This window comes from Stegodyphus dumicola, chromosome 4 (genome assembly GCF_044657685.1).
Source record: "Stegodyphus dumicola isolate Sdum_Otavi_A_Nest chromosome 4, ASM4465768v1".
Classification (NCBI taxonomy): Eukaryota; Metazoa; Arthropoda; class Arachnida; order Araneae; family Eresidae; genus Stegodyphus; species Stegodyphus dumicola.
Genome location: NC_140771.1, coordinates 73344481 through 73358416, shown reverse-complemented (window position 1 = coordinate 73358416; position 13936 = coordinate 73344481). Strand labels below are relative to the sequence as shown.

The following is a 13936-nucleotide window of genomic DNA, read 5'->3' as shown; positions in this document are numbered from 1 at the left end:
CCCCATAGTGAAAGATCGAGCACGGCTAGAAGCCGAACTATATAGTTTTTATCAACGGGATATAGAAGAGTTGACGGACTTTATTCTGCTAAAAATTAAGCTGACGGATATGCTGTATGGGAAGAAACCCGACGCGGAGATTATTGAAATAATCTTACCAAGATTGCTACCTGCTGCTCAAGATTATTTCGAAATTAGAAACCCGAGCACATTGCAGGAGCTCTTCGAATTGGCGGTCAAGTTCCAAAATCGCAGAATAGCGGAAAAAGCTAGAGGGGCATCGTATTCTCAAAGTATCCGAAGGCAATCTTCAAATGAGCAGACCAGAAATGTAAACCGCTCTTATGGGGGAAAGAGCTATCGAGCTAACTCATCGAAGCTCGAAGGTCAAGGCCCATAAGGAAATTTGAAAACAACCGTCCGCGTACCCAGAAGGCAGAAGCTGAAAGGAAAGCTTTAAACGAGTAGAGGGATCTGTGAAAGCGAGGGTCCAGACCCCGGAAGTTTTGAAAAAACCCTCAAAAAGATACTTAAATACGGTCATCGTAAAAAAACTCACATTTACCAATTATACAAGTCCTGGTTGGCGATGTACCAGTAGAAGCTCTCATCGATACAGGAGCAGAAGGAAATTTTATGAGCGAAACGTTCTTCAAAAAGAATTACAAAACTTCAAAAATTTGAATTACTTCAAAAAGAATAGGGTACGATTATTTAAAACCAAAAATACGGAAATTATAGCGGCGCAAGGAAAAACATGTCACTGCATCGGGAAATTATCATTAAACATACAGGTAAAAGAGAAAAGCCTCAAAGTATTAATTTTTGTAGTGAAGAATCTGCAAAATCCTCTTATTTTAGGTATGGAGTTTTTAAGGGCCACGAGGGCCAAGCTGAATTTTCAAGACAGTTCCGTGGTGCTGGATTTGGACCAGAGTGTGGTGGAACCTGTGGAGAAACCGCAAGTGGACCTTAGCTATCTGAATGACCATGAAAGTCAAGCCATCTAGGAAGTGGTGAGCAATTTTTCTAACTTGTTTTCAGAAAAGCCTGGTAGTTGCCAAATAGTTACACATCAGATACAATTAACTGCCGAAAAACTTTGTAGGACAAAACCTTACCGTTATGACAAACAAAAAGACGTAATCATCGAAGAACATATTCAGGAGATGTTAAAGAATAAAATAATAACGCCCATAAATAGTGAGTACGCGAGTCCAGTCGTACTATGTAGGAAAAAGAACGCGTTTGCTCCTTCGGATAAAAGGGCTTGGAGGTTTGCTATCGATTACAGAAAACTAAATAGTATTACTAAATTCCCAGTTTACCCTTTGCCGGTTATAGAGGAAATTATTAGACAGATCAAATCGACAAGATACATGTCTACTTTGGACTTAACGTCTGGCTACTATCAAATAGCTATGAGACCCGAAGACATACATAAAACCGCGTTTATAACAAAATCGGGCACTTTTGCATTTTTACGCATGCCCTTTGGGTTGTGTGGGGCCCCATCAACATTCCAGAGAGCTATGGACATTGTTCTAAAGCCTGTCCTAGGAAAATCAACTTTAATCTATCTAGATGATATAATTATAATGAGTAGTACGTTGGAACAACACATTAATGATCTAGAAGAAGTTTTTAAATTATTAAAAGAGGCCGGTCTTACAATTAACGCCACAAAATGCAAGTTCACAACTAAAGAACTTAAATATCTCGGTTATAAAATTTCGCAAAAGGGTATAGAAACGCAAGATTCAAAAATAAAAGCCATCAAGAATTTCCCACCGCCCAACACCGGCAAGAAACTTTCTTCTTTCCTTGGGTTATGTTCTTACTATCGGCCTTTCATAAAAGATTTCGCTAATATTGTTGAACCACTCTTAGTAATCAAAAGAAAGAGAGGTAAATTTACGTGGACAGCGGAAGCAAATACAGCATTTGAAAGATTAAAAGAAGTGCTCATCAATACCCCTGTTTTAAAATTCCCGGAGGGGGACGAAAACCTGGGATTTGCAGCAGATGCGTCAGACTATGCAGTGGGTGCGATTCTTATGCAAAATAGCCATCCTCTGGCATTTTTTAGAAAAACGTTGAATCAGACACAAAGGAATTATACAGCTACAGAGAGAGAAACATTAGCCATATTAATGGCTGTACACAAATTTCGAGTTTATTTCGGCAAAGCGCCAGTAACAGTCTTTTCGGATCATGCGGCTGTTGGTAGACTTTACTCGGGGAAAAACCTAACGCCCAGGTTAATAAGATGGGCTTTAAAACTCCAAGAATATAATCTCAGAATAAAATATAAACCGGGTAAGGAAAACAATGTAGCTGACACACTTTCTCGTATAAAACTGGACGATGAAGGAAATGAACTTAAATGCGCTGTGTTGACTTCAAAAATTTTAGATTCTAGAGATACGATTATCACCGAACTGAAAGCTGATCCTGAATTTGGAAATATCTATGCATATTTGAAAGACCCCGAAAGCTTTGAGCACACAGATATCGATGCGATAAGAAATAGAGCAGAAAACTATGAAATAATAGATAATTTATTATTTTATATGAAAACAACAAACGAAAATCTTGAGTACAAACCAGTCATCCCAGCCTCGCTTCGATTAAGCATTTTGAAGGAATTACACGACGCGAAAACAGCGGGTCATTTAGGGGTCAGAAAGACTTTAAAAAGGGTACGCGAGGCGGTATATTTCCCGCAATTATACAAAATAGTAACTGCGTATGTCAGGTCCTGCAATCAATGTCAGTTTATAAAAGATATTAATTACAGCACGGCCGGGTACTTAAATAGCATTCGCGCTACATTTCCGAATGAAATTTTAGGCATAGATCTTCTTGGTCCCTTCCCCCAGAGCGAGTTAAATAAAAATCGTTTTCTTTTAGTAATAGTAGATCATTTTTGAAAATGGACAGAAATTGTTCCACTTAAACGTGCGTCAGCCAAAACAGTCGCAGATGCATTCTTACACAGATACATTTTAAAATACGGTGCACCGATAAAAGTCATTAGCGATAACGGAAAACACTTCATTAGTCAAATATTTGAAAACATATGCACTGGACTTGGTATACGCCATATCAAAATGGTTCCGTATAGACCACAGGCAAACATAGCAGAAAGAGTGAATAAAAATATAGTAAAAATAATTCGCAGTTACGTTAGCACACATCACAAGCGCTGGGATGGCTACATAAATGAATTAGCTTATGCTTTAAGAACGGCAAATCACGATACTACGGGAAAAACCCCAGCAGCATTATTTTTAGGCCGAAAGTTAATTACGCCTTTAGATAAATTATTCTTTGTGCAACAAAGAGAGCAAGAGTTTAAACAGAAAGATGTGCAAAAACTTATCGATCAGGCGCTTAAAAGCTCGGATACGGCAAGAAATAAGCAAAAAGTGTATTATGATAGAAAACGCCGTGAAGAAGATTTTAAAGTTGGGGATAAAGTATTGAAGCGGAAATTTTCTTTATCAAGTGCCCCAGACAATTTTACTGCAAAGATAGCTTCAAAATTTGAAGGCCCTTATGTAATTCAGGAAATCAAAGGAGTCGTATTGTATCTTAAGAACGAGAGAGGGGAGATCTGTAAAGCAAGTCCTGACCAGGTGAAAAAATACTATAATCCAAATGATTTTGAAATCCTTAAAAGTTTCTTGCAGGACTCAAGCCTAAACGAAGTAGAAGGTCCAGAAATAACAACACTTCCACCACCCAAGAAGCAGAGAACTGAAGAGAGACCTAGCCCTTCTACAACCCGGACGACGGTACAAAAAGGAAAAAATGAAAACTTTCAAACTCCAGCATTTAAGAAAAACAAGAATGCAGATGCACCGCGTAAAGAAACCGTGGTAAAGAGGAAAACACCACCTACAACGTATCGCAGGAGAAATTATACATCAAGGAGAACGCTCCCAGAGCCAGAGAGTCAGGTGCAAGCAAGGCCGCCGTTCCGGAAACTGAAACGGCAGCAGGAGGAACGAAAATACCAGGAACAACAGAAGAAATTCAAGAAGGACTCCAGACCAGAGGACGTCAAGACCAGCCGTCCAATGGAAAAACGGAAACGACAACAACCCGACGATTACTCCGCCAAGAGGCCAGCATGCAGAGGACGCAAAAGAAAAACTAATGTGGACGACACTCGGAGGTCAGTAAGGAGAAGATTGACGTCCATGAAACCTATAACATGGAAACAATATTGCCAGAAAAGAATGACGGAGTTTCAATCATCGAAAACTCAAAGATAAGTTAAAATCTTCTATAAATTTTTTTTTTTCTTTTGTTCCGAAATGTTATGCATAAGTACGAAGTTCTATGTTTTGACGAAAGTCAATATGTCTCGGTTGAGACTTAGTTTTGTTTTACGTTATTTAGCTAAGGCAAAAGTATTATTTTCTTTAAGCTAAGAACAAGCATTTTCTGTTGGTCGAAAGACTAATTCTGTTATGTTAAAGCCAAAATTTGGCCGAAGATAAAAATAACTTCGTATTCTTGTATTAATAAGAATTTTAGTTTCAGTGCCACCAGCTTGGCGAAGAATGAGTAAAGTAAAAATTTATTTTCTCTTATTCATTTTATGGTAAATTGTAAAAATCATATGTATTAAAATTTTGTAAATGTACGTAAATACTTGAATGTTATGTAAAAGTAAAATTTAGTCTAGAAGCATAAAATTTTAGATGCTAAAAGTAAAATGCTCAAAAGCAATGAATTCAAAATTTAAGTATTAAACTGTAGATAAAGTCATGCTTTAGAGCGAAAGCCTGCACGTTTAAAGATGAATGAGGGGGAAGTCAGAATGAATGTGTTTTGTAGGGTTCTCCACCTACACTTGAATTATTAAGAATGTTAAAGTAGCTCATCGAGTTGTAGAATGTCGAGTAAGGTGTGTCTATTTGGTCGTTGAATTCTAACAAATCATCGTGGTTAGGGGAAGCGTTGTAAGACTAAAACACGAATATTCCCGTTTGACACCACACATGGTGGAGAGCCAGGGTAAAGTTAAATTAATGCTTGAAAAATTGAATGAATGTGAATTAAGCAATAACTAAGGAAAACGAATTGTTTAAAAACAAAAATTTATTCAGTGTCAAGAAAGTGTAAATTATAATGTATTTAGAAAGATACTGATACTTATTCCTTCCAGATGCTGGAAGGAAAAGAACAAGATTGATTGATGAAGTCCAGGAAAAGTTGCTGTAAGAAGAGAGATTTATAAGTATCGACAGAAATTTAGTATACAATTTGTTACATAAGATTTTTTTTGTGTAAACGAGGCTCTTGAGAGTTAGTTCAGAATTATAGAAACTTTTCAACAGGTCGTTTGTAGGACCTGCTTCCAAGTTTTCCAAATTCTGGCAGCGGCAAATGTAGGGTTTATATTTATTTTAACTAACATTTATTTTAAGTTTAAACTATCTTTCCTGTCAAGCCTTACTTTCCCCTGGAACTGCCAATGCCAGAGTATGTAAATTTTAGCAGAACGCGCAAGGATTCAAATTATCAGCGAAAGTATTCTGCTAAATAGAAAGGAAAGGAGTTCGAGGTGTGCTGTTCTTACTTCACGAGCGCGGAGGTAGTTAGCCAGAAATTGAAGAACCCAGCATTTCAGCCTGTGTGCTTGCCTTGGAGAATTGTTAATTGTTCAACGTGATATCCAAAGTTTGCTGAATTAGCAGCGATATTGTAAAATGCGGTGAGGTTAGTTACTTTTAGAGAGCCTCGTAGTTAGAGTCTTGTTAGTATTTTCTTTTGAGGTTCTTATTTTTATTTTACCGCCGAGTCGGCGTAGTTTGTGAGCGTCAAGAGCAAGCAATTGTAACTTCGTAAGTTGAATAAAAAGGGACTTAAACCCTTAGCAAGACTCTGTCATTTTTCCAGTCACCTCTTGGTTGCGTGCAAGTTGGAGGTGCGCAACTCACTACTTCCAATGTTATGTCCCAGAACTTGCACAAATAGCACTTCCTTAGAGAGCTTACAATGAACAAAGCTCCTTGTAACGTTAAGGGAAAAAAAAGAAACATTGTAACGTTTCACAGAAACTAAAAAAAAAAGCTATCCGTGAAACTCCTGATTGTGCTGCTCCAAATTTTCAAACCCCTTTTACTATCTTCATAGATGTTTTGCGTTGGAGCTCGTCTTGCTCAAACTGATGAAGATGGAACTGAGTGACCAATTGCCTTTGTGAGTAAGAAAATGACACAATACAAAGAAAGTATGCTACTATAGAAAAAGAAGTGTATGCTATTATCTTTGCTTTAAGAAATTTTGAAACTTACATATACCAATCTTAAGTCCAAAGAGTGAGTTATCACAACCAATTGAGTTATCTAAAAAAAATTATTACCTCAAAGTGTTGAATTCAGAGATGTTCCCTGTACTGGAAAGGTACAACATCAGTGTCAGCTACCAGTGTGGGAAAAGTAATTTAAATGTTGATGTTTTAAGTTGATTACTAGCTACTTACTGGAAAGACATTAGAACCTTTATGAAAATTATGAATAATTTCCTGGAATTATTTTACTATTAGGTAACATAATAAATAGAGAGTATCGAAATCTCAATTAAATATGTATGTTTGTATTCATTCATTAATTTTTTCTGATGTTGTTCATTTAGTTGATTTTGTATATTTTTTTTTTTAATCACACCGATTCAGCACCTACTTCAATGGGGAGGTGTGAGGCACTAATGCTCTCTATCGATAGTGATGATGCCAGCGCCTGCATGCGAGATGCAGAGAAAAATAGCAAAAGAGGTCATGCAAAATGCGCTGAATGGTTTAAAAAAAAAAAAGAAAATTTTAATAAGAAATGTGTGTGTATGCAAAAATACAGTTACTATGAATAAAAGCATTAAAAATACTATTTTATGAATGATGACAAATAATGGACAAAAAGAAGTCAGAATCATCGGTCATGACAGACCGATGATTCTTGACAGACAGTGGGAATTTTTGACATGACAATCACAGAACTTTGTAACTGAACTAGAAATTATGTCTATCTACAAAATTACAGAGAAAGAATAAGCACAGAAAATAAAACAGCTTAAAAAACTTACATTGAAAAAAATGTTTCATAAAGCAGACAAACAAATATTGAGCTTATTATTTTTTCTTTTTGTAAATTTTAACTATGTAAATTCATGAATGCTTCATTACTTCACAAAAACTTTTCCATAGTTATGATTTTATAATCTTTATCATCATCATAGTGCTAAATTTAAACTAATGATCGCAAACTGGAAAATTTCTGAAATTGCCAAAATCTGAACAAATCCAGATTTTGGATTTTGTACCACATAATTTTAAAGACAGGCTGAAAAACCTATTTTAAAGATCATAAATTACTTAATGATAATTTTTATAAAATCTTTTCTTGTTTTTTAAAAATAAGAAATATTTCAAAGATATTTGCTTCATGATCAGCAGTCAGTGAACAATACAGTCGCAGTTTTTAAACAAGCTTATCTTGGATCTGAATCACTTTAAAATGTGGCATAAATCAGATTGTGCTAACGTCTTCATTTATGTTAAAATTTTTCTACCTAGGAATTAATAAAGATTTTATAGTGATAACAGATTATTCCAGATCATCCTTACTCATAAAGCCAAAAGCAGTTATAATATAACTGAACAAATTAGTGGTATCCCTCTCTCCCTGTCTATGGTTAGGATGCCTTTTGCTCAGATCTACTCTCAAGTTTTTAAAGCAGCTTAAAATAGGTTTTATTTGTTTAGCTTTTCTTCTTTCTTTTACTTTTTTTTAAGCTTTTATATATCATTAATTTTACCTAAATTTAATTACAAATTGGTATGTATCTCTTCCACATAACTTCACATTTTATCACATTCAGCTTTTCCTATAGTTTGCATAAATCTTCAAATCTAATGGCTGCGAATATCACTCAAATAATTTTTTACTATTTACAAAATTAGACTACTTGAATGCTTTTATCTTTCACTGTTTAATAATAAGATTTATTAATTTGTTTGTTAATGTTTAATTATTGTAGAGAATAAATACTCCAAACAAAATACTTTTATTAATATTGGGTTCTTATATTATTTGATACACTTTAAGAGTATGATTATTAAAAATATCCACTATTTGTTTCTAAGAATTAAAATTGCAAAAATAGTTCTGCTTTCATTCTTCAGAATTTGGGGAAATAGTTTACACAACTTATTTAAATAAAACTACACACATTATCATTAAGTTATTACTATGTAGTACCTAATGTTTTTAATGCTACAGCTAAACTTATTTACCTTAATTGTTTAAGCGTGCTTAAATGAAACATATCTTGCTGCATATCACTTTAAAGTCCTTATGCATTGTTTGGGAAATGAAATATGTTAATCATCGTACTTTAATAATAGGCTATAATTACAAAAAGATAGTATTTCTGAACAGAAATTATAGAAATAATGTACAACTTACATCATCTCCAATGATATTAGGACACTGGTCCTCTACGCATTTTAACATGCAAGAAGCTGTTCCCTATAAAAAGATTTCAAAATGAGCTAATTTTTAAATTATGATGCTACTAGGAAGAATACAAAATACAATAAATATATATGCCACTCTGATATCTTTTTATCAGGCTAGAATCAATTATAAAATGTATGATGAATATAAATACACCAATGAAAATTTGAATGACATAATACATAAATTATGTAACAATAAGTTGCATACATTGTGACAGAACATTTAGGAACACTTAATAAATTTCTGCATATTGTTATTTGCATAAAATACAACATTCATATTTAGAATCATTTATTACTTTTTTCAATCAACAGCAATATTTCATTTGTGTTTTATATCAGAACCAAACTTTAACAGGTATATGTATTTATTTATATATTCATCTTTACATCTAATAAAAAAGGCTCTCAGGTGATCTAGAAAACTATGTACACTGGAAAAAATAATGAATTTACTTTATGTTTAATTTTTACTGCCACCAGACTATATATTCACAATTATATCACATATTAACAATGAATACAGAGTTATATTTATAGTATTATAGTGTGTTGCATTTATAACATTTTATATACAATATGCATTTATTGTGAATATAGCATCTTATATTTATAGTAATATTAAAGTATTTGGAACCATTAACTTCTAATTTTACACAGAATGAACACAATTTAAGAAATTATTTAAAAATAATCACATTACATGATGTTTAAAAATTGTTTTTATGAATGAAAGTATTTGCAAAAAGCATTTATGGATAATTATTTTCATTCTAATTTCTTAATAAAAAACTTCACTGATAGGAAAAACAAAATATTAAAAAAAATTTACTTAACAACATTAAATTTAAATGCTACACAAAATAATTAAATTATTTTGTGTAGCATTAAACAAATTCAATAAAATCAAAACATTTAATTTACAATATGTAAATCAAAACATTTGATATACAATTTTAAAAATAATTTTGTTATTTCCTTTATTATCATTTAATGAATTAATAAGTTATTTAAAAAAATCAAATATCAATTTAAATTTTTGGCCCTGCTTTCTCTTTTGTGTTTATTTATTTTTTGAACTTTTATTTAGATGCATCTTTTATTTCTTAGCTATCTTTTATTAGTATTTATGCAAAATACTTTCAGGACCTATTATAAGGCATTGAAACTTAAAAGCATTAAATTAACAGAGTAACTCTGCATAGCTGAGAAGAATAAGGGAATTTTATACTAAATACATAGAATCAGGAATGGAGGAGATACAATAGAAATAACAGTCTTAATATTAAAATATATTTTGATAAATCACTAGCATCTCAGAATCACCAATATATATATATATATGAAAAAAACTTCAAATATTTCATAATGCATTATGTATGTACAACAAGGAGAAGCCACTCTTCACTTTGGAGGGAGAAGTAATTAAACATAAATGTTTAGTTACTTCTTCCTCCAAATGCTAGAATATATGTAATTTTTTAAGAATATTTCACTAACCTAAAGCAGCCATTAATATGTTACTGATGTTTTTTACAAAGCCAAATTGTCCATATTTTAAAATTTATTCCTGCATGAACATCAAAAGAATTGCATTTAACCACAACAATTATAATCAATAATGGGAGGAAGTTTTCCTGCTTTAAGTTTATGAACATGTACTTTGCCACAGTCTTTATTTATAATTATATTCTTTCAGTAATAATTAAACAAACATAAAAACCTGTCTGTTAGTGAGAAACAATTAATTGTGTTAGAATTTTTTTAAAATTCTTAGTTAATTTTATATAAAAATAATACAGTTTCAGCTTGTCTAAGTTTTCATATAGTTGTTACAACTTTGTTAATATCAAAAATTAAGCAAATTATATTTAAATAAATAGTTTCAGATACATGCTTTATTACAAATATATTTTACCTTTAGCTTATTCTTATTTTTTAATTGAGGTTACCATATTTAAAAATCTTCATTTAGTTTGAAATATATTGCTTTATATGAATTTTGATAAATCTATACCGGCCTTGTGATAAGTTATAGCTCTTTTGGTTATAATTTGCAAAATTAATAGTTTTAACTCCAGCACAGTATAATTTTACGATACGCCTCAGAATATAATGTTTCAATTTTTGTAATGCCAAATAATAAAATTTACCATGAGATGACTTTCTACAGTATCCCACAGTTCCTGCACGAAGTCCTGAAGTCTTGTTTCAACAGGATTACCAGATTCTTCTTGTTGCAAGACAACTTCGTGTAACCTTGTTAACAGCTATCCACAAAGTTAATTGGTAAGTTAAACATATATTAATTTATAATAATACATAAATATTTCTACAAAAAAAAAACTAATTAAAATCAAATTATGAGTATAAAGGAGTCGCAATTTTAAATACGTGCAAAATATATGTTTCATTCTTTTCATTAGACAGATATAGCAAAATGTATGAACAAAGCTAGAAAGATTCATATAATGTACTACAGAGAAATTTACCATATGCAGAGGGAAAAATATATATTTAATATATATATATATATATGTAATATTTTTGATGCACAGTCGTGATAACAAAACGGAAAGATGGAGCGATGTTGATATTAAACCAAATTCAGCTAATTGCCATCTTTATTTCCAGGTACATTAGAATAATTCTTCATAGAATATATATTTTTTTATCATAAACAATTACAATAATTTCTTTATATACACAGATTAATGGGGCAATGTCATTTTAGATGGACAAGCAAAGCAGCATGGATGTTAGCATGCTGGAAGCTAGGAGAAGATGATGATGCAGTTTATTTATACTAAGTACATGCAGAAAGTACTCTAAGCTACGATTGGTTAATTTTAGGTTGTTATATAATCATGGAAGGATCTCAAATTTGGGAGAATGGATGAATTTAGGGGAAGAGCACCAAATGTAGAAACCTTAATTTTGAGGTTGCCAATTATTTTTAAAGCAGCTATCGTATTTTTTTATAACTTACACACACACACATATATATACACACATACAATATTGCCATAAATATCTGAACCCTTTCTGACTATATTTTTGTTTTCTATATTACTGTGGTGTTTTGCATTATTTTATCTTTAGGTTGATACTTTCTGAATTCATTTTTCTAATTTGGGGCCACATATTTTATATTTGAAGGTCTTTTAATTGTAAGTGCAATAACACTGTAATTGTAAAAACAGCTCTATTAGAATTCAAGATGTATGCAATTTTGTTTCTGTCAGACCTTGGCAACAATTTTTGAAGCCCTATGACAGACTCTTCCAGAAGTTTCTGGAGGCGATGCTACAGTGTATGAGTCGCACAGCCAAGCAGTTCATTTGTAAATCAATGGTGAAATTTACTGGTCAGTTGAATAACAAGTTTACCTCGAGAATGCTTTGAAGAACTTTACAATTTCATGTGCTAAGAAGGAGCTGCTTCATATCCACATTCTCCTTGAAATATTTTCACTTATTCAGCTGCATCTGCTACTTATTATACTTGTTTTTATAATACATTGCTCATTTCTTCTACCTGTAGTTCCCAATAATGCACGAACTTGTAGTTCACAACAAACTGCTAACAGATACCAAGCAATTCTCGACAAACTGATATATGTGCTAATTTGATACTTCTGTGAAATATGTAAGATTTAGCTTTATTTGGTCCTTATTCATGGAAATTGGCATGGAATTGCTGGAATAAAGACAAAAACACTATTTTAACTGATCTTAGAAAAAGCTGTTGCTACTGGCCACCTTTCAATTAAAAGTGTTGTTCTTATTTGTTGGAATAATATTCTTATTTTCAAAGAAAATACTGTCATTAAAAAGTATTCAGAATTGCCATGGTAGTCTCTTACGCTTCAAGATTTTGAAGGTCCACTTTTTTACTTGTGTACTCTTGAACTCTATCTGCAAAGTTTATTTTTTTACAATTTTATGCAACTGTTCTTGTTTGTTATAGGTCACACTATGGCATTTAGCCTTAAGTGGAGTTTGTCACCCAATTAGGATTACACTTCCAAGTGCTCTGGCTCTCAGGCGATCTAGAAAACTATATACCTCACACAAGCTCTAACTAACAGCCCTGGTCAGGGAAACATACTGCAAAGTCAACATCTGAAATACTCACTCCTGTATATCACATTTTGAAACATCAAAAATTTGTAATTCATGCTAGGTCCATCCTGGTTTGCTTGCCTAATGGTTTGTTTCCCTATGCTTATTTATATGCTTAAATTCAGAGGGTCTACTTGTCTGATCTGAAGTTTTCAAAGCATTACCTTATTTTGTGTTACTATCTATGAATTTTTAGCCCCACCAAAACTCAAGAATGGGAAACAGTGCATTCATATAATTATCTCTAGAGTACTTAAGTGCAATAATTTTATATAAATTCTTAAGGTCAACATTTTATAAAATTAAGTTACGTGTCCTTGGCTAATAGAACTTTTATCGGATTATCTAGCAACTATTCGCTGGTTTTCTTACAACCATATACAATATAAGTCAAAAGAAGGGTTAAAATATCCTTTTATTCACTTACAGAGATAATGACAGTCGGCCCCTTCTTGGGCTTACAGGAAAGCCTCCACTTGGGCTTAAAATAGAAAATAAGAAACTAAACTAATTCTAACTAGCTAAACTTGGTCAAAGCTGTACAAAGATAACTAAACGAGCCGGTCACCCATAATTAAACTTCACCGGAGAATACTAATAGGTATGTAAGACTTTGGCTGTACATAATAAGATAGGCTTAAAATAACAACATGGTTCAAAGGCAAAATATACTCTACTAAGAACTCTTCTAAGCTCTTCTATGGTAGTGACTGAACTTCCCAATTAAATACTGGTTCTACTACATTTACATAAAACACAATACTGAAATTTCATTCTGGCAGGGAGTTGTAGGAGAAAACATGAATTTTAAAGGAAAGAGTTTTCAAATTAAAAATAACTATTACAATTTAAAATAATCCCTACAGTTTCATGTCAACTGCTTTTTGGCATCACTTCTTCTGCCCTTGACTGACAATGAAAAAAATTGTATATACTTTCAATACATAAACTTTATATATGCATTCTAAAATAAAAGGGTGAGCATTTGAATTTTGCATAATCATACGAGTACACATTAATCATCATTCACTTGAGCCAACATAAAAATTCTAATTGCAAGCATTAAAATATCATAATTTTTTCAGAATCATTTCAAAAGCTATCAGAAAAACAAAACACTGCTTTATTTCAGTACACAACAGAACAGATAATCAAATAAAATTTATCTTGAAGAAGTATGAAAAAATTTTGAAATTACATGAATTTGTAGACTTTATCATTCAAGAACTATGGATTTAGGTTAAATATCATTTTTTTTTACTAATTTAATAATATATAT

At 32.2% G+C, this 13936-nt stretch overlaps 1 protein-coding gene across 5 annotated transcripts in view; it reads right to left on the bottom strand.

The window, feature by feature from the left end:
- The window catches only part of LRR (capping protein regulator and myosin 1 linker 1 leucine rich repeat protein), a 224324-nt gene that overhangs the window by 88958 nt on the left and 121430 nt on the right, over positions 1 to 13936 (bottom strand). For all 5 annotated transcript variants that reach the window (XM_085815078.1, XM_085815079.1, XM_085815080.1 and 2 more), the window contains 2 exons: positions 10687 to 10803; positions 8481 to 8543 (listed from right to left, as the gene is read on the bottom strand). In XM_085815078.1, the coding sequence (XP_085671204.1) occupies positions 8481 to 8543; positions 10687 to 10803 (180 nt within the window). The remainder of the gene's footprint in view (positions 1 to 8480; positions 8544 to 10686; positions 10804 to 13936) is intronic.